The 21,827-nt window shown below is 39.4% G+C and overlaps 2 protein-coding genes across 8 annotated transcripts in view; both read left to right on the top strand.

Annotated features, from left to right (window-relative positions):
- Nucleotides 1-1,317: 1,317 nt before the first annotated feature.
- On the top strand, nucleotides 1,318-10,046 carry lrrc56 (leucine rich repeat containing 56). The gene is made up of 13 exons (XM_034686642.1): nucleotides 1,318-1,451; nucleotides 1,706-1,877; nucleotides 2,729-2,816; nucleotides 3,478-3,538; nucleotides 4,784-4,880; nucleotides 5,260-5,457; nucleotides 7,209-7,386; nucleotides 7,481-7,711; nucleotides 7,908-7,975; nucleotides 8,367-8,509; nucleotides 8,839-9,044; nucleotides 9,242-9,566; nucleotides 9,694-10,046. The coding sequence occupies exons 2-13, from the start codon at nucleotides 1,719-1,721 to the stop codon at nucleotides 9,848-9,850; spliced, it is 1,911 nt and encodes a 636-aa protein (XP_034542533.1). The 5' UTR covers nucleotides 1,318-1,451; nucleotides 1,706-1,718; the 3' UTR covers nucleotides 9,851-10,046.
- Nucleotides 10,047-14,339: 4,293 nt separating this feature from the next.
- The window catches only part of rassf7a (Ras association domain family member 7a), a 39,262-nt gene continuing 31,774 nt past the window's right edge, over nucleotides 14,340-21,827 (top strand). For 2 of the 7 annotated variants that reach the window (XM_034685858.1, XM_034685856.1), the window contains exons 1-2: nucleotides 14,355-14,451; nucleotides 16,587-16,649. The gene's annotated coding sequence lies outside the window, so the exon portion shown is untranslated. Of the gene's footprint in view, nucleotides 14,452-16,586; nucleotides 16,650-21,827 lie in introns of all 7 variants that reach the window. The other 5 variants (XM_034685855.1, XM_034685854.1, XM_034685859.1 and 2 more) reach the window with 3 other exon arrangements.

Consider the following 21,827-nt stretch of genomic DNA (forward strand, 5'->3'; position numbering starts at 1 on the left):
GTTCCTCAAAGTAGCTTTAATATTGATATTTTTGTAATAATAAAAACTACATTTTTGCCAAGTTGGAACTAAAATACAACTTCAGTATTTCAAAAACAATTAAGTGGAAAAGTTGTTTTCAATCAAATAGTTTTGACTTAAATTGTCCTTTCAATTTTGAGTGATTTACATATACACATCCCTATTTTTTCTTAGTTTACTGTGTAGAATATCGCAATATATCACAATATTGTGATATCGTGATATATCGTGTTACTATCGTATCGTGACCCAAGTATCGTGATGTGTATTGTATTGTGAGGTTCTTGGCAATACTCACCCCTAATAATACCCCAAGCCAACGCAATTAAAAACAATACTGAGCAGTCATTTCACACTAAATACAAAAATTGAAAACACAATGCTCATGACATGAATGTTTATTGATCACAGTAGGCTAAATGAATGTAGCACCTGTATACAGTAAAAATAAAGTAAACACAAATATAAATGAGAAGAACATGGTCTATCTATCTATAGCTTGGATTTCACCAGAAGTTACTGTCATTTGTCTTTCTAGATTTCGCTCCCATCCTCTTCCTCCTCGACCACTTCTTACTCACACTCTTCCTTTGCCTCTCAGATTATTTGTCCATTGTACAACCTTCAACAACCAGTGCTCTCTAAACTGGCTTATATTGGTTTCCTCACATCATTAGCCACAAGTGTGATCAGTTCTGAGTGGTTGTGCTTAAGCTGTGACACCTGTGCTTCAAATCTGTTGAACTTTTGCTACCTCTGCTTACTTACCATTATGCTTATAGAATATTAACCACCAAATAATTTCTATGTATGCTTTTGTTTGAACATTTCATGTTTTACGCTAAGGACACCAGTATGTGCTTACTGGTCTTCTTAATTACACAAGGTATCTTTTCAAAGAAAACATAGATTGTGCCTTCATTCAGTCTCTTTATTTCCATCATCAAAATTAGCAATGTGCAAGAAGGTGTGAAATAAAGATACATTTCCATAAAGGAATTGTGTTTTTTTTTTTGGAACAAGCAGGTTTGCTAAAATAATTACAATACCAACCAAAATAATGTGAAAGTTTACATTGGCAAAGACACATTTACGACGAGCATTTGAATCTAGCACTAGTTCAGTGGAGGCGAGTGAAGGTTACAGTTGTAGAAGCAGAGCTTTACAAATTCATCTTTGATATAACCGTATTGAAATAAGACGAGCTTGGTGTTACTACCGAGAGTGCTAAAACAGTGTTAAAACAGTCAGAAGGGCTGACGGGTTCACGTGAACTACATATCCCAGAGAGCCACGGTGCACTCAGTGTCGTATCCAGGAAGTCGTCTGTGGTTGCCAAGCAAACTTTTGCATGAAAGAAAACTGCTCTGTGTGTAAAATGCTCAGACTTTGTTTCTGTCGACAGTTTCCAGTAACAGGACATATATTTTGTAAGTAAAAATTCAATTTTATATCAATGTGGAAATACCAATCATAGGGATTTACTTAGAGTGGTACAATAAGTATATTGCTTCCAGTCTTAGCCTGTGTCAACATTAAACAGCAATTAACGCTAGTTTGCTGCTAATAGAACGCGAGGTACCGCTAGATAAGCTGGAAAGAGATGGGTTAATACTTCGGGTTTTTCCACATAGTAAACGAAAGTTTCAGCTAAGTTTCTTTATGCTTATGCTGTTAATTCCAGGTAACCGTAAAAGATGAGTTGCTGTCTTGGCTCTGTGCCCCAGGAGGTCCGACCTGGTAGAGCACGAGTCCAAATGACAGAGCTGGGAGAATCAGGTAAAATCAACCCAACTCCAAAACCATGTGAGGATTCTGATACAGCAGTGGATGTTTATATCTCTCCAGAAAAGCTGGTAGGCCTTGTACAAACGCTTGTACACCCTGTTCTCCCTGTCTTTGTCTTGATTCTATATGCATGAAAGGCTTGCTTTGTTGTTAAACTATTATATAGATGTCTGTGGAGGTTGAGGGGTAATATTTTTCTTTGTGTATCCTACATATATCTGCAGAAAACAATAGGCTTTTTTTGATGCCCTCTCCTTACCTGATGAACTACTACATGAGTGGTAAATGTGGAGCAGGCCACACACACTGAATAGATTATTATTTCAGGATGAAGTGTACAGACATAATTATTTCCCATGATAGGCTTCAGATAATTTGTTACATCAAAGTCAGAGGTGTATGTCTGAGGTAAATATTGAAAACTACCAGTCAAAAGTTTGGACACACCTTCTCAATTAATGGTTTTTATTTATGTTAATTATTTTCACCATTGTAGATTAATACTGAAGACATCAAAACTATGAAATAATCTGATTTTACCATAATATGGATTACAACAGTTGTCAAATAGGGCTATCCATTGTGTACTAACCCAACCTCCGAACAACACAACTGATGGTCTCAAACACATTAAGAAGGCAAGTTATTCTACAAATTAACCCTTGAAAAGGCTCATGTTAATTAGAAACCATTCCAGGAGACCACTTCATGAAGCAGACTGAGAGAATACCAAGAGTGTGCAAAGCTCATGAAGGAAAAAGGGGGCTACTTTACAGAATCTGAAATATAAGACATATTCTGGTTTGTTTAACAGTTTTTTGGTAATTAAATAATTCCATATATGTTCTTTCATAGTTTTGATGTCTTTGGTATTAATCTACAGTGTTTCTGGTTTGTTGTCATTTTCTGTTCTTTATAGGAGTGGTTGTGTGGAACTCAGGACCTATCTCACGTGACCTCGCTGGAGATCTGGGTCGACACACGGGAAAACACTATGTGTAACTTTGGTAAGAGTTACAGTAAATCATGGCTCAATATTTCAGACCACAGAGCACAGGTGCACAATTTGGTGGTAACAGTATGTAACCGTATAACAGTTAGCTGTATGACTTTGTTATAGGTTTTAATTGTTCATATTTAGTATTTCTGATTCAATCAGTCAATCTTATAACTCTCAAATCCAAATTCATATAACTGATGGAGTGACTAAGATTTCTACTCTGCATTAAATAATGACTCATAGCAGATGCTCATAATGACTACATCAACAATCATAATTAAGAATTGAATGTTACAGAGAGAACAAAGAGATTACTATGACACACAAAGTATATCACTACTTAATTTCCTGTCAGGTGTGCCAACCTTAGTGCAAGATGACAGAGTTGATAATTGTGGAGGAACATATTCATTATACCCACCTTTGTCCTCAGATAAATCTCAATTGCACAACAAGTACAGGCATGACAGAGCGGTGTCTATAAATGTTTGACTCATGCCAAGCCACTGAAGGTGCTCTTCTTTTCTGCTAACTGAGGTTAAACATTTCAGAAACCTGAGTTTTTGAATTTGAAACTGATCAATGATGATTGTTTAAATCCATTCAAAGTCACCTCCCTGACATATGACAGTAATAGACATGGCTTTGCTTATCTGATCCTCTTGTAGGTGCCTACTTGCCCAAGCTGGTGCAACTGAAAATGAACAACAGCGTGCTTACGTCAGTAAGGTGAGCATGAAGTTGCATAACACCATTACCATTTCCTTGTTTTCTTCCAGGTTTAAACCTGTCCCCAGAAGAACACACTCACACTCATATCACGTTCATATAACCTCAGGGAAAACTTCAAATTCGTAAGAAGTTCCTATTCTCTATAGACTAAGACAACAGCAATAAAATACAATGTTAAACATAACTGAATATGTGCTGCTAGTTTATGCCTGTTGTCACTCACCCGTTGTATATTTAGCTTATGTTTATAAACACAGCAAGCCGGTCTTCCCATAAAGAGAGCTGTAACTCGAGCTTTTGAGCAGCGATGAACTCATGGGGATTTCTGTCATGCCTCACACAATCACTTGTGCTAGAATACACATTCAAATCAAGAGTCCCTGGGAGTCATAAAAAAGACAGCGCTTTGAAGCAGAATACCAGGTCAAAGGTCATGGGCATGTTGCACCAAACGAAAGTGTTGTGCTGTTACAGTGCAGGTGTAGCTTTCTGCCGTGCTGTGGTCAAGGTTTTCCAACAGGGACTTTTAAGAGAGTGTCTCTGCGAGGAAGCTGCACATTGCTGCTTGTAAACCAACAGATGAAGTCTACGGTACAGTCTAAGAGATAGAAACACATGGAAAACAGGTTCATCCCACAATCTCATAGTAGGATACAGATGGATTGGTCGATAACAGCTTTCACTACAGGGTTTATAGTCTGTTTTTTTACACTGTGAATATCATAGGAAAAAGACAGGACAACTGAGCTGTTTTTTTGAATGTCCTACAAACATGATCGCAGCCATATCTTCGTCATCAAAATCCCAAGGAAGAAAGCAATACAACCTTCAGGATAAGACACACACACACACACACACACACACACACACACACACACACACACACATTGTAAATTGTACTCATAAAAATAATTGTCACCCGAGTTACTGCAGAGGGATAGAGTAGTACAAATAGACAGATAGGATGCTGTCTACTCCACCCTGGGAGTAGCAGAGCAGAGCCAGCCGGACGTGCGCTGCCTCTGATAGCATTTCCTGCGCAGGGCTGTGGGAGCTCAAGTGAAGAGGGTGTTACGGGGTTGTAGATACACTGGCTGAGACTCTACCAGAAGGGTTAGAGCAGAGGAGACAAGTGGGCGGCAGAAGAGAGGCCTGCATAGGAAAGAGCTTCTAGCTCCAGTAGTCAAGGGACTGGTTGTGTAACTGTCTCTAAATTAAGTTTGTGATATTTTGTTTCCTTAGAGACCTGGGAACCACCCTCTCCCACCTGCAAGTTCTGCATATGTCATCCTGCTCCCTGCAAGATTTGGATGGCATTTCTATTTTATCCACCCTAAAGGTTGAGTTTAAGTATGAAGATGGCTTTTAAAGGGAAAGATACAAAATCTCAATTTCTGTTTGTCATGTTGTACTGCAAATTTTCACACAGGCTTAACAGTACTTTAGGTTGTTTCCATATTCCATATATATTCCAGTTCATGTGTTCTTTTTGACACCAGAGTTCTTCTTACTTTTTCCAATCCCAGTCTCTGAGATTACAAGAATATTTCTGCCTTTAGTGTCTAACATGTTTCTTTTCTCATCCACAGTTTTTCTCTTATTGATTCTTTCAGTGTTAAATTTTCCATCTGTAAGTCTTTCTGTTTGTCTAATCTCACTTCTTGTCCCCTCTGCTACAAACTCATCTGTGCTTCTTGTACACCCACTCCCTCTTTCAGGAGTTGTACGTGGACTTTAACAACATTTCAGACCTGAGTCCACTTGGGATGCTGGAGAACCTGGAGTTGTTGGATCTGGAAGGGAACAATGTGGATGATCTAGTCCAGATTCAGTATCTGGGATTGTGTGCCAGACTCCAGACACTTACCTTAGAGTTAAACCCTTTGTGTGAGCGCCCCCACCACACTACCACCCAGGTAGAGTAACGCTGTTTTCACCAGAAACTCAATTTATACATATGTCAGCAACTGAAAAAAGAGGTGGCAAGTGCTCACTATTTTTTTTTACACTTGGCTTGTTTGCCTGTCCTTGTCAGACTAAGTGTTAGTCCTCTGTGATTGTGCAGACACAGATATTTGACAAATAAGCATTTTCTGAAGGGGGGGTAGTGCAATTGGAGACACCAGGAAGAGCCAAAATTAGCTTTGAAAGTCATGTATCTGGCTCTGCTGTACTTAAGACTGACAGTTATTACTGATCAGCAGTTGTTCCAGCATCCAAGCACATTGACGCACTGAAGATGACAAAAAAAAAAGACTTTTGGGATGTGAGTGTTACATGCTTACTGAAAAAACTTTAAGATTTTACTCTTAACCAGACTACCACAATCAAGGCACAACAGCAATCTTACAATTGTGGATCATTGCCACCTGTAGCAAAAGTGAGGGTCACAACACAGAACAGTCTGGTGAAAGAGGAAAAAGAACTGCTTGGTAAAGTGTTGTTTTCAGTTCATCTTTTCACTGCGTTATCTTCTTCCTTATGTAGGTGTCATTCAGTCTGTCATCTCTGCCTGTGCACACAGGCTGTCAGACTGCATTGCTTTGTCAGATATTGGTTGTAATGTAATTTGCATGAACTGAGACAGAAAAGTAGCTGTGTACTCTCAGCTCTTTACCAGTCTTGAACACCCCAGTTAGCCCACATGACTGACACACGCTTATGTGCAGGCGTCATAAGACAGACATGATGTTTTTTAATTGCACCACAGTCATTTTTGAAAACTGGGTAACAAGGCAGCTCACAAAAGTTTAATTCAGTGACACTTATTGTAGCTGTATTTTCTGCATTTCCACCTTTTGCTGATTCAGAACACAATGTTCTGTGAGTTTTGGGGCCACTGTGAATGTGTTTATTTACACCCACCAGCAGAGCATTAATTAGGAAACTGGGGCAATGAGGGGAGATGCTGAGCTGAATATGCATTAGGCCTGCGCTTTGTAGTGACTGAGGACTGCTTGAGTTTGCTCTGATGCCAAACTATCCCTCCTCCTGCTCCCTTGCTTTCCATCACACACACACACACACACACATACACACACATTGGCACACACACACATCCGATCACTTCCTCTCACCCAGGCCTCATTCTCCTCCTCTTTTCTCTTTCCTTCCCTCCCTGCCAGCCCTTCACTGCCTTTTTCATTCATTGCATCTGTGTGGTTTGTTGAAGGGGCTGGAGTGCCAGGCTCAAATTTGATTGCTAAGTAGATCAGCGATTCTCTGGATTCTCTCTGCACTCTCTCTGCACTCTCTGTCACCCTGAACTGATAGAAGTCCCGGCTGCAGTGCAAAATGTCCTTTGTAGGCCTCAGCAGTGCTAGTTCTGTACCTGCATAGCTTTACATTCTTTTCTTTTGGAAGTGTTCTACACTAAAGCACCGTTATAGTCATGACCAAGCGCACATGGATAAATTAAGATTGACTAATGTGCTTCATTGTAAGTGATGGTAGTATTTATGACACATTTAGAACTGCTTTACACTTGGACTGCTATTGTAACACTGATTTTGTTTAGTCTAACCCCTGAACTTCTTGGTGATGATTGAAATGCTTAAACTAATCCTAATCTCTGATGTATCACAAAAGGTGCAATAATAAGGTGCAACAGTATTCATATTTAGGATTAACTTTTGCCTCTCTTTTCTGTTTCCTCCCTTCTTCCCAGACGGCAGACTATAGTTATCGAATTGCAGTGAGGGAGTTGATCCCTCAGCTGCGTTACCTAGACAATTCACGGGTGGAGGAGGAGGGGCATAGCTACACCAGCACCATGGGACAGGAGAGGGCTGTTCTCCGAGACTCCATCAGAAACTTAAATTCCTCCCTGGCTGCTCCTGAAGACGGTGTGTTTGCATAGGTGATGTTTTGAGTCATTTAATACTTAACAGTTAATTGCAGCTACATATTTAAAGGGCCACTCCTCTTTTTTTTCTGTAGAGGAAACAGTGGACAGTGCAGGTGCTTACAGCAGACCCAACTCAGCCAGACGCCCAGCTTCCAGCCTCTCCTGTGTCCGTCCCCTGTCGTCAATGAGCTCCAGGCCCCTCTCTAGCTCCAGACCCATGTCAGCGAACAGGCTTGGAGTTCTTTCTCCTTCTGGATCTAGACCAGGCTCTGCTGACTCTGATCTATCAGCAGTGGATGCAGAAACCAGCACCCTAACGCATGGTCAGGCACTTATATGTGACATCTGTCACCTTCATTACATTTGATTTACTCATACTTTTAGTTCCCTTCTTAAAAGCGTCACCTGTAAGGGTAAAAACAGCCACATTTACTCAACAGTGCCACCAAGAGGACCTTTTGATGTGTCAGAAAGCAGTTTGTGTCAATGAAGTCTCTCTTTATCTTTTGATTTTTTAAGGAGCTGGCAAAATCTTGTTTTGTGGAAACCCGGTCCAAGCTATTCGGGCCAGGCGAGAAAAAATAAGGGTAGGTGTTGAAAGAAAACTGAACTAGATTTCTTCAGTTAGGTGAGAAAAATTGAAATTTTGAAAAGAAAAAGATACCTGTGTACCTCTGTAATATAAATCTACACCAAGCAGTTATTTCCCTCTCCTGTTTTTGCATGGTAGCATGGTCTTTAAGAGGCCATTAAAGCTGTACAAAACCACCAGCTCATGTCTTAGATTTCATGTCAGCATCAACAGAATACTTTGAGTCACTCTATGTTCCTCTTACTTTACCCTCCTGTTCCTCCCTCTCTACGACTCTTGAGTTAATCTATAATTTATGCCCTCAGCTCTCAGGCCATTAATCTGTTAAATTTTCCAGTTTCTTCTCCTACCTCTTACATTCATTCTCTGTCTCTTCTGTCTCATAGACAGCACCTACCAAGTCTGCCCTCACCCCTCATAACCTGCCCATGCACGTACCAGAACACACGTATGACTTTGAGGAGTCAGATGTGGGAGGACATGTTGATGTGTTTGCTGAGCTGAGAGCTTGGAGGGAGCAGCACAGCAGGTATGGACTACTTAAACACCATAACCTCTTTTTTCCTAAGCTGCAAACACAATTAAGAAATGTTTTAAGGGTTTCATTTAGATGGGATGATGCTCAAATTTGGCATGGGCATTTTTAGCTGTTTTTGACTTGATGGATCACAGTAAAGTATTGCCAATTAGGTTGCCTTTTGGGACAATTGTGGTAACAAATACTGAATAAATCTAAAACAGAGGGCCTTTAAATGCTAGAAGCAGTGTCTTCACAGCCTTACAATTTGTTCCTGACTAAAGCCCTTCCCCTAAAGACTGAAGCGGAAGAAACTAAATCTCTTTCTGTGTTGTTTTCAGGCGTCTCCAGTCCATAGAGACAGAAAAACGACCACAGGTTCTAGCTATTCAGTACAGTGATGAAGAAGAGAGGGGATATGATGATGAAGAGGAAAGCTCTGGTTGTAGAAGGAGCGACAGTAGTGATGAAGAATCTAGTGAGGAGACATGTGGCGACAGCCTAGATACTATCTCTTCAGGTTCCTCCTTCCAGTCTGTTTCCCCAGGTGAGTACTTTCTGAATCACAATACTTCTGTTTTTTAAAACAGCGTTTAAAACATAGTTGAAAATCTGTTCAAGAAAAGATGATCTTGCCAAAAGTATAAGTAATTTAAAACTATAGGCAGAAAAAAATATTTTTTCTGAAGATTACAGACATTGTTTGTTACTAAACTAATTCTGTTACTTGTGTTTGGTTTTCAGGCCTGCATCACAGAGGTGCCTTGTCCCCTGAAGTAGCTTGGTTGTCCCTGTCCCCCTCCCTGTTCCCTTCTCCCCCTCTCAGTGCCACAGCAGCTACCTGCAATCAGAATCCACCAGGGATCCGTGCACGGAGGTTACGACTCAACCAGACCAGTTCAGAGCCTTTGCATAATTTCAGTAGAGTAGGGGCCTCCTCAGATACAAATCTGTCACCTGAGGCCTTTCAGAGGCTGGCCAGGACAGATGTGACAGTGTTGCCTCAACCTGCACACAAACCTCGCCCACCTCCAACAACTTCTCTCGATAGAGGGGTCACTGATTTATGGTAGGGCAATAAAATGCTAATTTTTTATAAATGTACCAATCAGTTTTAATGCTGTATAACCATTTGAATTAAACTACTTGTGCTTACTGTTTGGTACTAAACATATTTTCTTTTTCATTTCACCCAGTGCACAGTCTGGCAACAAGCATCTCCAAACTTCGACAAAACCCAAAGTCCTGGAAAGACTAGCAATAACCCGCCGACACACAGCCAGAGCAGCTCTACAGAAACATCAGCAGCACCACTTGCTCAAGCCCTGCAGAGGGAGCTCACACCCTGATTGACATCACGCTGGGTAGATGTTTGGCTGCCTTGCCACTTTAGTAAGATAAATCTGTGGCAGCATGGAGGACCTTGGGATGGACCTTATCTGAACATTAGTTACAACATGTATTGAAAGTGTTTTGATTAGCTCTTGTTTTTGTCTTTTTGTTTGATCAAAATAAAGTTATTGTAGCATTCCCATGCACACATCCATAACTAATAATGCTTGAACTTGAGTAAATGTTTAGTTGGACTCTTTCTAAGCTAAGATAGTCCCACTGAGTAACTGGTTTTGTGATGGCTGTTAAATATTCAAGGCGACATTCACATTAGAATGATACATTTTATTTTAGCCTAAACACACATTGTGTTTTACACAATTTAAAAATATTTTTGATCAATTTTTATTGTCTTTAGCTTATACAGAGCTGTTGGATTGAAAAATGTTCAGAAAACAGCTCATTGGTCAACAGACTGTGATTTGTGATATTCATAGTGTAATAGTCATATTTGGCCACTAGAGGGCACCAATTGAAAACATCAAACCTAAAACTCAAATACTTGATTTGACAACCTTGAGCAAACAAACCTTGTCTTGTAACCCAAGAATCACTCCTTTTGTTGCCTTACAGCAAAGACTCTGAGTTGCAATTTGCCAACAAACATCAAAGTGTTGATCCTTGAGTGTTCTAATGCAAGAGGAATTTTTCACGATGATGCAGAACAAGCAATAGAGCAGAACAAACTCACGAGCTTATATTTTCTTTATGTGACATACTTAATATTGTGATTGGAAACAACATTTTGACATTTTTTGTGTGAATAAGGACCAGAGAGGCAGACACATCTAACTCTTTGTAGTTCATGCTGTAGCTCACTTTGTAGAGCAGATAAAATTGAGGCATGTGTTTTAGGTGTTCTGGAGGCCTACATACGGCATTCCTTTTCAGGCAAACAACTATAACTATAACTGACATTTACCAACTTGCCCAGTCTTATTTTGCACAAGCGCTTGACTTAAGCACACACTTCAAGGCACACGTATTATGTCATCAGTGCTTCAGTTTTCTCCGTAGAAACAGGATGTGAATAATACATAACAAAGAGCAGACAGTCATCAAACCCTGATAGCACCGCTAATACCCCTCAGTGCTGGATTAAGACTTGTACACATTGGACTTAGGAATGTAAGATGTGAATACACATGTTAGGGTTCATATCCACTCAACCACAGGACAGCTCTTATGTAACATGTCTGTGCACTTCTTTTTATCTTCTTGCAACTCTGTCCATCACCTTGGATCATCTTCTCACACGGCTGCTTCATTTATGGGATTGCTTGGCTCCCATCACTCCCTGTCAGGTGTCCTTTTTTTTCTCAGCCACACTCCCATCTCACCGGTGCTATTACGCCTCAAGTCACAGATGTAGGAGAATAGAACGAAAAGGAGAGGCCTTTTATGTTGGGAGAGTGGGATAGAGTCCACCTACTCACACTGAATAGTCTTGTAATTTCTGTGAAAGGGATCATTCTCACAGCTGGTCTGGAGTGGGGGCCTAATCTGGCCTGTGGAAGCTTTCTTCCTCTGGCCAGTCATTACCAGATGATGTGACACACCAGGGACTGTATTTTACTCAGATGGTACATACTTTGAGGAAAACCAGTAAAGGAGTACTATTATATTTAATATTCTTGAAGTGAAACAGAAATGTGGGTTCAGTAATGATATTCAGAAAGAAATCAAGATTCTTTGAAACATTTTCAGCATGTACTGTTTTCAAACAAGTAAAGATGTCTCTAACTCTCTGATCTAATAGAAATATAAATGTGTTTGAAAAGCCAGGGTCAAAACCCAAGGTCTTTTTCAGCCATAAATCGAATTGAAAAGATAATTACAGCACAGCAGTGCCACCGCATCATAATTTTGTTGTGTGATCCCTTTTCCCCAGAGATTATTGTAAAAAAAACAAAAAACAGGAGGAGGATAATGTTATTAAGGCATATGAAGTGATGACAGTATATAAAAGAAAAATAAGTTACTTTCTTTCACAAATACACACAAATACAAACAAGGAAAGCTATCTGCTACATTTATGGCTGAAAGAACTGGATAAAACTGCGTCAACACACTCTGTTAATGCTACTAAAACATACTGAATTATGCAGATGTGATAGGATTTAACTAAGGATCATGTCTAGTATGTTGTTATATTTCCCCAAAAATTCCAAGAAAGCTACCACTTACAGAAGCTTAATACAATCATCTATCTGAAAGCCTTTCTGCCGCACCTTCATGCTGGAACTGCAGCCAACAAGCAAGGGTGTGAGCAAATAACAGGGAAAAAAACACACTCAACGTAATTGAAAGGGAATTAAATTTTTACATAATAATTGAAGGAAGCATTTCTTGTTTTGACTTGACACAAAGGTCACTTTTCCTAACATGTGCGGTACCTAGAAATGCCTGCGGTATGAGTTGAGACAGGCCCAGGAGAAGCTGTTTGTGCAGCACACGTTTTACCACAGGAGCCCGCCTTAAGGCGCATTCCTATCACTGGAAGATATTTAAGTTACATAAGTCATTTCAGTTGACAACTTTACAACCAAACACAGACAAACAGTTCATAATGGTATATGAATGTTATAAAGTCAACCACATTTGATTCTTCACATTTACTGCTTTTGGATTAGCACATGATATGACAGTGATGAGGAAGAGGCAAGTCTGTATGCTTCATGAGCACTTAAAATGAACTCACGTTAAGTCATTGTATTGTCTTAAAATTAAATATATTTAGGTTTTGGTACTGTTACTGTAAGTCCCAAAACCAGATCAGAGTATTAATTTTTAACTGCACCCACCAAACTGAATGAGCTTTTTTTTTACCCCAAGATAAACTAATCAGAGTTCATTTAGATTGTTAAATAAAAGGTATTTTACACAGTATGGAGAGGTTAAAGCAGATGTTGCACAAGAAATGCTGTAGGAACAGGATAGAAATCTGCATTCTGGCCCTAATAGTATTGCATTCATAAATTTAATATCATAGATTCTTGGCTTGCTTTTAGAAAAATGTAAAAAACAGCTTTCACAAATACCAGACGAAATTCAAAAACACCTCTTGTGGTTGTATGTTTTTCCATTCTTTTGCAATATATACATACATATATATATATACATATGTAATTGAAAGTTTTGTTTTTGAACACTGATGCTGGATGAACAAAGTTTATTCTATTTGTGCTTACATTAGCAAATCAAGCCACATGCCTAGACAGAATCACAACTCAATGGCACTGAAAAATCAAACTAAAACATTTGAGGCACCATCCACTTTGTCTTTTCAATTAGCTTAACATGTGAATTCTTGCATTTTACATGTTTTAGTAAACATATCTTTGACTGAAGGTTTTAATCATTTTCCAGTATCTTACAAGTCGTTTGACATTCTTCTTTGAGTTAGTCATAAAACATCTGATGTTCCTTTTTCCTCTGTGAGGAAAAAGAAACCTCATTAAATACAATTGTGTGTGTTGAAAAGGTTATCACAGAAGCAATTACAGCCTTCCCCTTCAGACACGTTTCTCTTCTCATAACAGAACTTGCTGTGACATGCTGTATCATGTCTCATATTGTGGCAACCTTTGAAATACTGTATGCTGATGTGTACAACATGTGGTCTCTAAAATTGATGTGAACAACCCTGATCACAGATCATGTCAGATTTACTCTATAAAGTGCAAACACATTGAATCTAATCTCTGGTAATTAATTAGGTATCCAACAGACAATCCAGGAATGCGTTATGTTTCTGTTGTTTCCCATATATGAAATCTACAAAGTACCTCAATCACTCACTCACTCACTCACTCACTCACTCACTCACTCACTCACTCACTCACTCACTCACTCACTCACTCACTCACTCACTCACTCAATTCAATTTTTTAAATTCAATTTGCTTTATTGGCAAGAACAAAGATATGTTGTTGCCAAAGCACACAAGATTCATACATTTACATTACATACATGAAGAGTTCATTTGAAAAAACAGATAACTCAATTTAAAAAAATTAAAGAAATGTTTCAGGAAACACATTTTTTTCTATTACTAGCTTTAGGTATTATCAATCGATTGAAGTTGGGTGGCTTTGACTAAGTCAAAATGACATTACCAATAAGAGGTATCTTAAATATGTAACTTTATTAAAAATCTATATTACAGATACATATATATTTTTGGAAATTATATATCTGAGATATCTGTTTTTGCAAATTAACTCTTCATAATGTTCATTACATATTATATACATTACATATTATATACATCAGCATATCTCAATGTCCTCACTTGATGTGGTATGCACATAAATATATGTTATATATGCTCACTCACTCACTCACTCACTCACTCACTCACTCACTCACTCACTCACTCACTCACTCACTCACTGTATAACAATAACTTAATCAGAAAAGCTTTTAATTTGAAAGTTACGACCGGAAGTCATTTAATTTCTATTTCCGGGAGGCTTGACATCACCGGGCTGTTGACAACGAGGACCTAAGGATGACCCAAACTGTTGTTCTTCGATGCAAGTGAAGCTACTAAATCATTGGTACGTTGTTTTTTTGGTGTCGTCTTTATAATTCACGACAGAGTAATGGTAATATAAATGTTTTGGGACTTTATTGGAGGATGCAACAAGTGCTGGCGAGTAGAGCTGCACCTGCAGGCTGAAGATAGGCTCACGATAAAATGAGAACAAAACTCTTTAAAAGTTTTTACCGACCCTTTAGGCGAAAAAGCTTAATTCCACCGAATATGAAAGGTACACTTGCGTTTGTATGTTTAATTTAATTCATTTTTATGTTAGTTGTATGTAGATACTGTTTAAAAGTAAGTTGACTTATTTAGCTTAATAATTAAACACAATGTTGAAATTCAGTTTGAGGTTGAGCTTGCGTCATTTGCTTACATGATGTCAGTTAAATTGCTAACCAGGAGTTTCGTGAGGTTACATTTTAAGACACGTTGATACCATCATAAAGTTAGGTTAACTTAAAAGATTATACTAATTGTATCATCCCAACAAAAAAACAACAACAACAACAAAACATGATATTAATCGTATGACAAGTGTTTTTCATTTGTATCACCAAAATCACCTGCATAATCTATGCTGCACACCCAAACTGCTGGTAGTTACACTAAGGGACATGTATTTTGTTATATTTTAGGATCAGTGTGCATTTGTTACTCCAAAACTAGTTGATTGACTATTGAGAAAAAACATTGTGTTGTGCTAGATCAGGGGCGTCAAACTCATTTCAGTTCAGGGGCCACATACAGTCCAAGTTAATCTGAAGTTGGCCGGACCAGTAAAATCATAACATGAACCTTTAAATAATGAAAACTCCAAATGTTTTCCTTTGTTTTAGCTCAAAAATGTACAAGTACATTCTGAAAATGTTCACATTTAATGAACTGTATTTCTTACAAAAACAGCTGTTGTAATTTTTGCCATGATTAGTCTTAATAGTGGGGCAGAATATTTTACTCTGCAAGCCCTGAAACCTGTTGCGAACACACCAAGCACACAGGTTAACCATTCACCTGACACACAGTTTAATGTTTACTGCAAAAGAACAGATCGATTATAATAATGAAGAAGTTAAAGTTGATTATTTTGGACCCCCAGCTCCAGCGTGAACGTTTGCTTGCTGGACAGTGTTGTATGCAGGGTTGTAGTGCTAGTGTTAGTAGTTAGTGGATCATCTGCTTTAACAGGTCTTTATGAATCTCAACCTGATTATGCAAACAGCAAGTAATCTATTTTTTCACTTTGAGAAAAAAGTCCAGAAAAAAAGTGCCGTTCAAGTGCGCTCAGTCAGCATTATTATTTTATGTGACCCCAAGAGGACAAATTTAAAATAGAAGTTACTTTTATTGAAAATTTGCAGTTAATGTCTTCTTTGTCATTTTTTCACTTTACAAAGTCACTCTTCGGGCCGGGTTGGAACCTCTGGCGGGACGGTTTTGGCCCATGGGCCGCATGTTAGACACCCCTGTGCTAGATGAATTATCGATGTAATCATACATTGAGGAACATCACTGACTGGTGTGACATCATGATAAATCTCGATCGTCTATCTGGCTATTTGTCTTGTTCTCAACTTGTCATATTAATTGAGGCCAAGATGAACTCTTTTATTTCTGTAGATCTACTTATTATTATTGATTCTTTTCAGTGAGCAGCTCCTCTGGGGGGTGCAGCAAAACCAATTAGCACAAGTTCAGAATACACATGCAAGAAGTCTTAGCACAAGAATTTGATTATTATATCTAGAACTCTCTTAAATCAGTTCATCACAGTACACGTATTTGACTCATCCTTTTCTTGTTCCTCCTTCCTTTGTCTATTGTTTTTGGTTGAACAAACTTTATCTACTTCTCGTCTGTTGTTTGTACTTCTTCGCTCTAGCTTCCTTGTTTTTTTTTACATAATGATGCTATCTTCCTTTTTCTTCATTTTTCCCACAGCACAGATTCACCTCAAGTAAATAACTTAACTTTGTAGATATTGTGGCCTCTATGGGCATTTTATATTCCATTTGTACCTTTGAAAGCAGTCATATGTGAGTGATCCTCAAGAACTTGTTGTTGTGCTCATCTTAAAGCCCATGTGAGGAGTTTTTATGTGGTAATAAAATATACTAGAATTAATACTGGTGCCTCTGTATGCCCTTATAGCAAACAAGACCACCAGGGATGAGCCTGGTTGTTTCAATGCAGCTTGTAGCACTACTGCCAGGGGTAGGTGTCAGAAAACTGAGTTACAGCATGCTACCACAACAACCTTTGTTTACATTTTCCACAGCAAACACTTGTAGTGATACAATTCTTACCCTTACAAGAAAAGCATAGAGATAAGAAGTCTAGCAATGTCCACAACATCAACACAAAAGTTTCATACTGGAGCTTTAAGTCGTTGATTATTGTTACAAAACCCCTCCTCTATTAGAAATTCTACAGAGACAGCAATATAATTCTGATCCTATTGATGGATGTAGGCTCAGTACTGTGGAATTGTCCTTTAGTGTTTCCCCCATAATAAAGTCGCAGCTTAATTTGGACATAAATAATGCTGGAATTAAATGAACAGTCAAACAAAAAGTTGACAGTCCAGTTTTCAGTTGCCTGACCTCTTTGTCTCCTCTGCACTATAAAACCCCTCCATGGTGACTCATCTGTCCAGCTGCTCCACACTGGAGAACAAAAAAGCCTGTCTACCAGCTGACAGTCACACACACACACACACACACACACACACACACACACACACACACACACACACACACACACACACACACACACACACACACACACACACACACTGAATCATTGCAACACCACTCTCTTCTCACCCCTCTATGCTAATGTATTAACATTAAAGAACAGTGAGATATTTAAGATCCACTTTAGATCAGACTAGCTTAAATGCGATACTTACAATGTGCCGCCAATGAAGACATCTGATCTGCCTTTAAAATTCATGACGGCTTCCAGCTATGAATTTATTCATCATTGTCTGATGTGAACACTAGCAGGGGGAAATGAATTGTTTTGTAACACGTTTTCAAGTATTGAATCACATATTGATGCAGCATCATGAAAGCATAAATATAGCCCCACACTTTGTTTTTTATCATAGACTGTATAAAATATGGACGTAGTATCCGTGACTTCACCCATCTGTTCCTGAGCGCTGCTTTGAAGCCCATCAATGGCGGCAGCCATATTGGAAATGCGGAACTCAAACAGGCATAGGCTGTTTCCGAAATCGCCTACTATACTAGCAGTACGTATATGTCCAAAATTCAGTATGTAGTAAGTAGTATGTGAACAAGAGCAAAATCTGCAGTATGCCAAAACTCCCCGGATGTCTACTGATTCGGGAAAATATCTCAGTGTGCATCGGACCAGTCTTCCTCGCGTACTGTTTCCCATAATGCACAGCGCTCGTTCTGCTTTTTCTTTTTCCTCATTTTTTGACGGGAGGAAATCCGTTTTTGGGTGCTGTGAAAGTTATCAAATAACATATAAACCACTTCCTAACTTTTTAAATCAGAAATGGATGCTAAATAAGCATTTTATTTATCGGCTTCGCCGTTGTTTACTTCCGCTTTCCGAAACCGGAAATCCAGCGAAGTCTGGCTCAGCATTCTGCATGACAGATCGGACAGAACAGTCATACTACATACTAAATTCAAACGCAGTATGTAGTAGGCAATACCTACTGCCTACTACATTAGTAAGTAGTATGTAGCAGGCCGTTTCGGAAACAGCCATAGTGTGACGTAAAGAGGCGGAGTCTGAGCCTTCCTGCCAACAGCTATGTGTTCCCGTCCGGGAGTCACGTCAGTCATGTCCTTATTTGGGCAAAAACTCGCAATCTTAGTATCTTCTGAACCGTTGCGTAAGAAAAAAATTCACCCCCCGTACAGTGTGTGCCATTAGAGGAATTAGCTATGTAGAGCCAAGCCGTTTTTTGAACCAGGCTGTAAACATGTTTATTAATTCTGCAAAGATTGTCTTTTTTGAATAGGTGTCTATATGGTTTCCGGTGTTTCTGCAGACAGCCTCAAGCGGATTCTCAATGAACTGCAGTTTATAACACTTCCACATGGGCTTCATATTTTGAGACCGGAGGTAGCCACTTGGTTTTAATCTTCCTCTTCAGTTTTTTGCAGATTGGACTGACGTTGGCGGTTTGCTGAGCGGCATTTTGCTAATTTCTGATGAGGTCTAATCTCCAGGTTGCCCCTTTCACCGCAGGAATATCCCAAGAAGCTGCAGCTAAAGCCCAGAGCCAGAATGTGCCTATTATCTATTGACATGCTCATACAGGACTGTTAATCCTCGGGTAGTCCCCTCCAATTACCTGTTAAAAAAAATCAATGGTGGAGGCTTAGACTTGTCACTGCTGTCCATGCCGCAGATACTGTGTCACCTTCTCTTTACCGAGGCTCATCAGCTATCCCGTCAAATTCACACTGTAGAGATGTAATTGGGGCTCTTTTTCACTCGGTAAATGCTTTTCCTGAGTGGGAGACCTGCCTGCCACAGCTGAAGTACAGTAATTTACCGGTGCCGAAGTGATGTTTTACAAGGCAGACGATTGTGTTCAAGTGTACAGCACATGGCAGAGAAAGTAATAGATGTGTGATTTCAGTCAGAGTAATAAAGCTGCTGCCTAACATTGGTAGACTGTATTGTCTCTACAGGCTTCTGGGAGTGGATGCTGGAAAGCGTCACTATGATTTAGTTTACTGCTGTGGCGACGTGCCAGGGTACATTGTAAAAACAGGATTCACTGCAAATTCAGAGGGATTTTCATTTTGAAGGCTGTGTTCAGTGCAGCAGAGTAAGTGTTAACAGCACAGTAAACTGAAATAAGTCGCGTTGAGACCTGGGGGAAAATAAGAGTCGTCTAGACATGGAAACAGCAAAAATAAGCCCTTCAGTTGTCTTCTGTTTCAGGATTCAGGTTATAACAAGCGAGTACATGGTGGATAAAAAGCACATCGGCCACTTATTCTGTTAGATAAAACAACCTGCAAGCTGGTGGTTCTTAAAATGAGTAGGATCAGGCCTTGACTCATAAGACGATCAATAGGGGATAAGATGAGAAACTAACTTTTACTCTGCGGCTGCATTTTCTGCTCTCTCCTCAGCCGTGTGCTGATATTGAATCAGATTAATCAACCTGAAAAGGATTTCTGCATCGCTGCTTTTTGCCAATGATTTAGCTCTGCTTGCTTCACTGGATTCTGACCTCTGCTGTGCTCTGAAAGCAGGTGTTTAAGATGCGTCAGTGTGGCGCTGGTTTTGGAAAGACATGGGTTGTACTCATTGTATAATGAGGAAGGTGCTACAGATCAAGTATCCTGGGATCCTGTGGGTGGGGGTAAGATGTAGTGTTCAATTCGAAAGATGGATGGGTGTGTGATTTTCATTGATGCAGACGAAATCAATGTTTAGGGATTGAGAGTGATGGATGCTGTATAGGTTATAAACAGTGAGGTAAAGTTGTGTTATTGGACACAAAATGTCTCAATTCAACAGCTAGTCCTTATCACACGTAACCTCCTTATCCATATAACAGTTTTGTACACTCATACAACACAAGCACAATCTGTTTAACTATTTCACTACTTGCTGTTGAAGAATATCCTTTATGTCCAGAAAGGCAACAGGGACTTTGGTAACATGAGAGTGGGAAGAGAATGGTGATAATAGCGGACATTGACAAATCAGACAAGGGTAGCTCCATTCTTAAACTAATGTCAGTCTTGGTCTTTCATTTGCAATCTGAAAACTGAGATGACATGCAAGAATGTAATGGAATCAAGCAGGGAAAGCTCAATTTGTCATTGATCTTCTACCTCATCCGTGTCTACATGATGTTCTGATAAGTATGTGTAATGTGTACCATCTGTTTTTGACAGGAGCATCCCCATTGAAATTACTTCCAGGCTGGCCGCCACAGCTGGAAACTCGTTAGACCCAAGCGGCAACCTCCGGTCTCAAACGATGAAGCCCATGCAGAAGTGTTATAGACTGCAGTTCATCGAGAATCCGCTTAAGGCAGGCTGCAGAAACACAGGACACCACATAGACGTGAATGGGAAAAAGGCGATCTTTGCAGCATTAATAAATATGTTTACAGCCTGGTTAAAAAAACGGCTTGGCGCTACGAAGCTAATCTCTCTAATGGCACACACTGTACAGAGGGGGAATTTTTTTCTAACGCGACGGTTTTTGCCCAAATAAACATGTTTACAGCCTGGTTAAGAGATTAAGATTGCAAGTTTTTTGCCCAAATAAGGACATGACTGACTTGACTCCCGGACAGTAACACATAGCTGTTGGCGAGGAGGCTCAAACTCCGCCCCTTTACGTCACACTTTGACTGGTTGAGTTCTGCATTTCCAATATGGCTACCACTGTCAATTGGCTTCAAAACAGCGCTCAGGAACAGATGGGTGACATCAAGGATACTACGTCCATTATTTATACAGTCTATGGTTAGACCACATGATCCAGTATTGACAGAGGAAAAGTCTGAAAACAATTAAGCAATTCTTAAATGTAAAAAGTGTTAAAAGAGATTTCTTAAGTTTCCCTTGAATTTGTTAATACATCTACTTTTTGCAGATTAAACAAAATGGTCTCAACTTTATTTGGGGTTGATTGGGAAAATGTCTCAGTATGAATTTGATAAATCTGTTGGTATAATGTGAAGAACCTGTCACAAACATAGAGGTCTGACTAGTTTTGTGGTTTCTGTGATCATTTAGTTGAGACATTCAGATACCCTTTTTTTCTCAGTGATACAAATTCAGATGTCTTTTATTGGCCTTTACCACACCCATATGACAACAGCGTAAAACAAACATTTGCACGTCATTAGATCTCCAATATATTGCTAGCTTTGATGAATATCACATTCTCAGTTAGCATCAATTTGTTGTTAGTGTCAAATGAGAATTGATCTCAAAACAGGTGTCATTTGGAAGAAAATTAATTGATTTTGGTGTCACATCACAGGATCACCATAGATCCTACAGTGCTGTAAAAGCACTAGAGGGATCAAGCTTATATGTTTATGAATAACATACGCATGTTTATTTTTTGAAGGATTTTTGGACACTGTGTTTATAGGTGGTCTAATATTGAAGTAGATAAGTTTAGTGGTATATGAGTCAGCCAGCTGGATGTAGAGCTCTACCATCAGTTTCATTCTGAGCTGCTCAGCCCTGTTCCTCTCAGCAAACAGAGTGAAGCTGCAGAGAAAGCTGCTCTGAGGAGAGGACTGTGGAGCTTATTCAGACTCTGGCCTTGCGACCTGTTCCTGCATCTGAACTCAAATTCATTACCACTTTCTGCTTTACTTTACTCCCTCTTCACTTTTCCTCTTTATTTTTCCCC

Source organism: Notolabrus celidotus, chromosome 6 (genome assembly GCF_009762535.1).
Source record: "Notolabrus celidotus isolate fNotCel1 chromosome 6, fNotCel1.pri, whole genome shotgun sequence".
NCBI lineage: Eukaryota > Metazoa > Chordata > Actinopteri > Labriformes > Labridae > Notolabrus > Notolabrus celidotus.

Excerpts from the sequence above, each read along its gene's own strand:
- lrrc56 (XM_034686642.1), top strand. The coding sequence starts at position 1,719 with ATGAGTTGCTGTCTTGGCTCTGTGCCCCAGGAGGTCCGACCTGGTAGA. Across the intron at positions 7,976-8,366 it reads CCAGGCGAGAAAAAATAAGG|ACAGCACCTACCAAGTCTGC; the intron begins GTAGGTGTTGAA and ends TCTGTCTCATAG. Across the intron at positions 8,510-8,838 it reads TGGAGGGAGCAGCACAGCAG|GCGTCTCCAGTCCATAGAGA; the intron begins GTATGGACTACT and ends TGTTGTTTTCAG.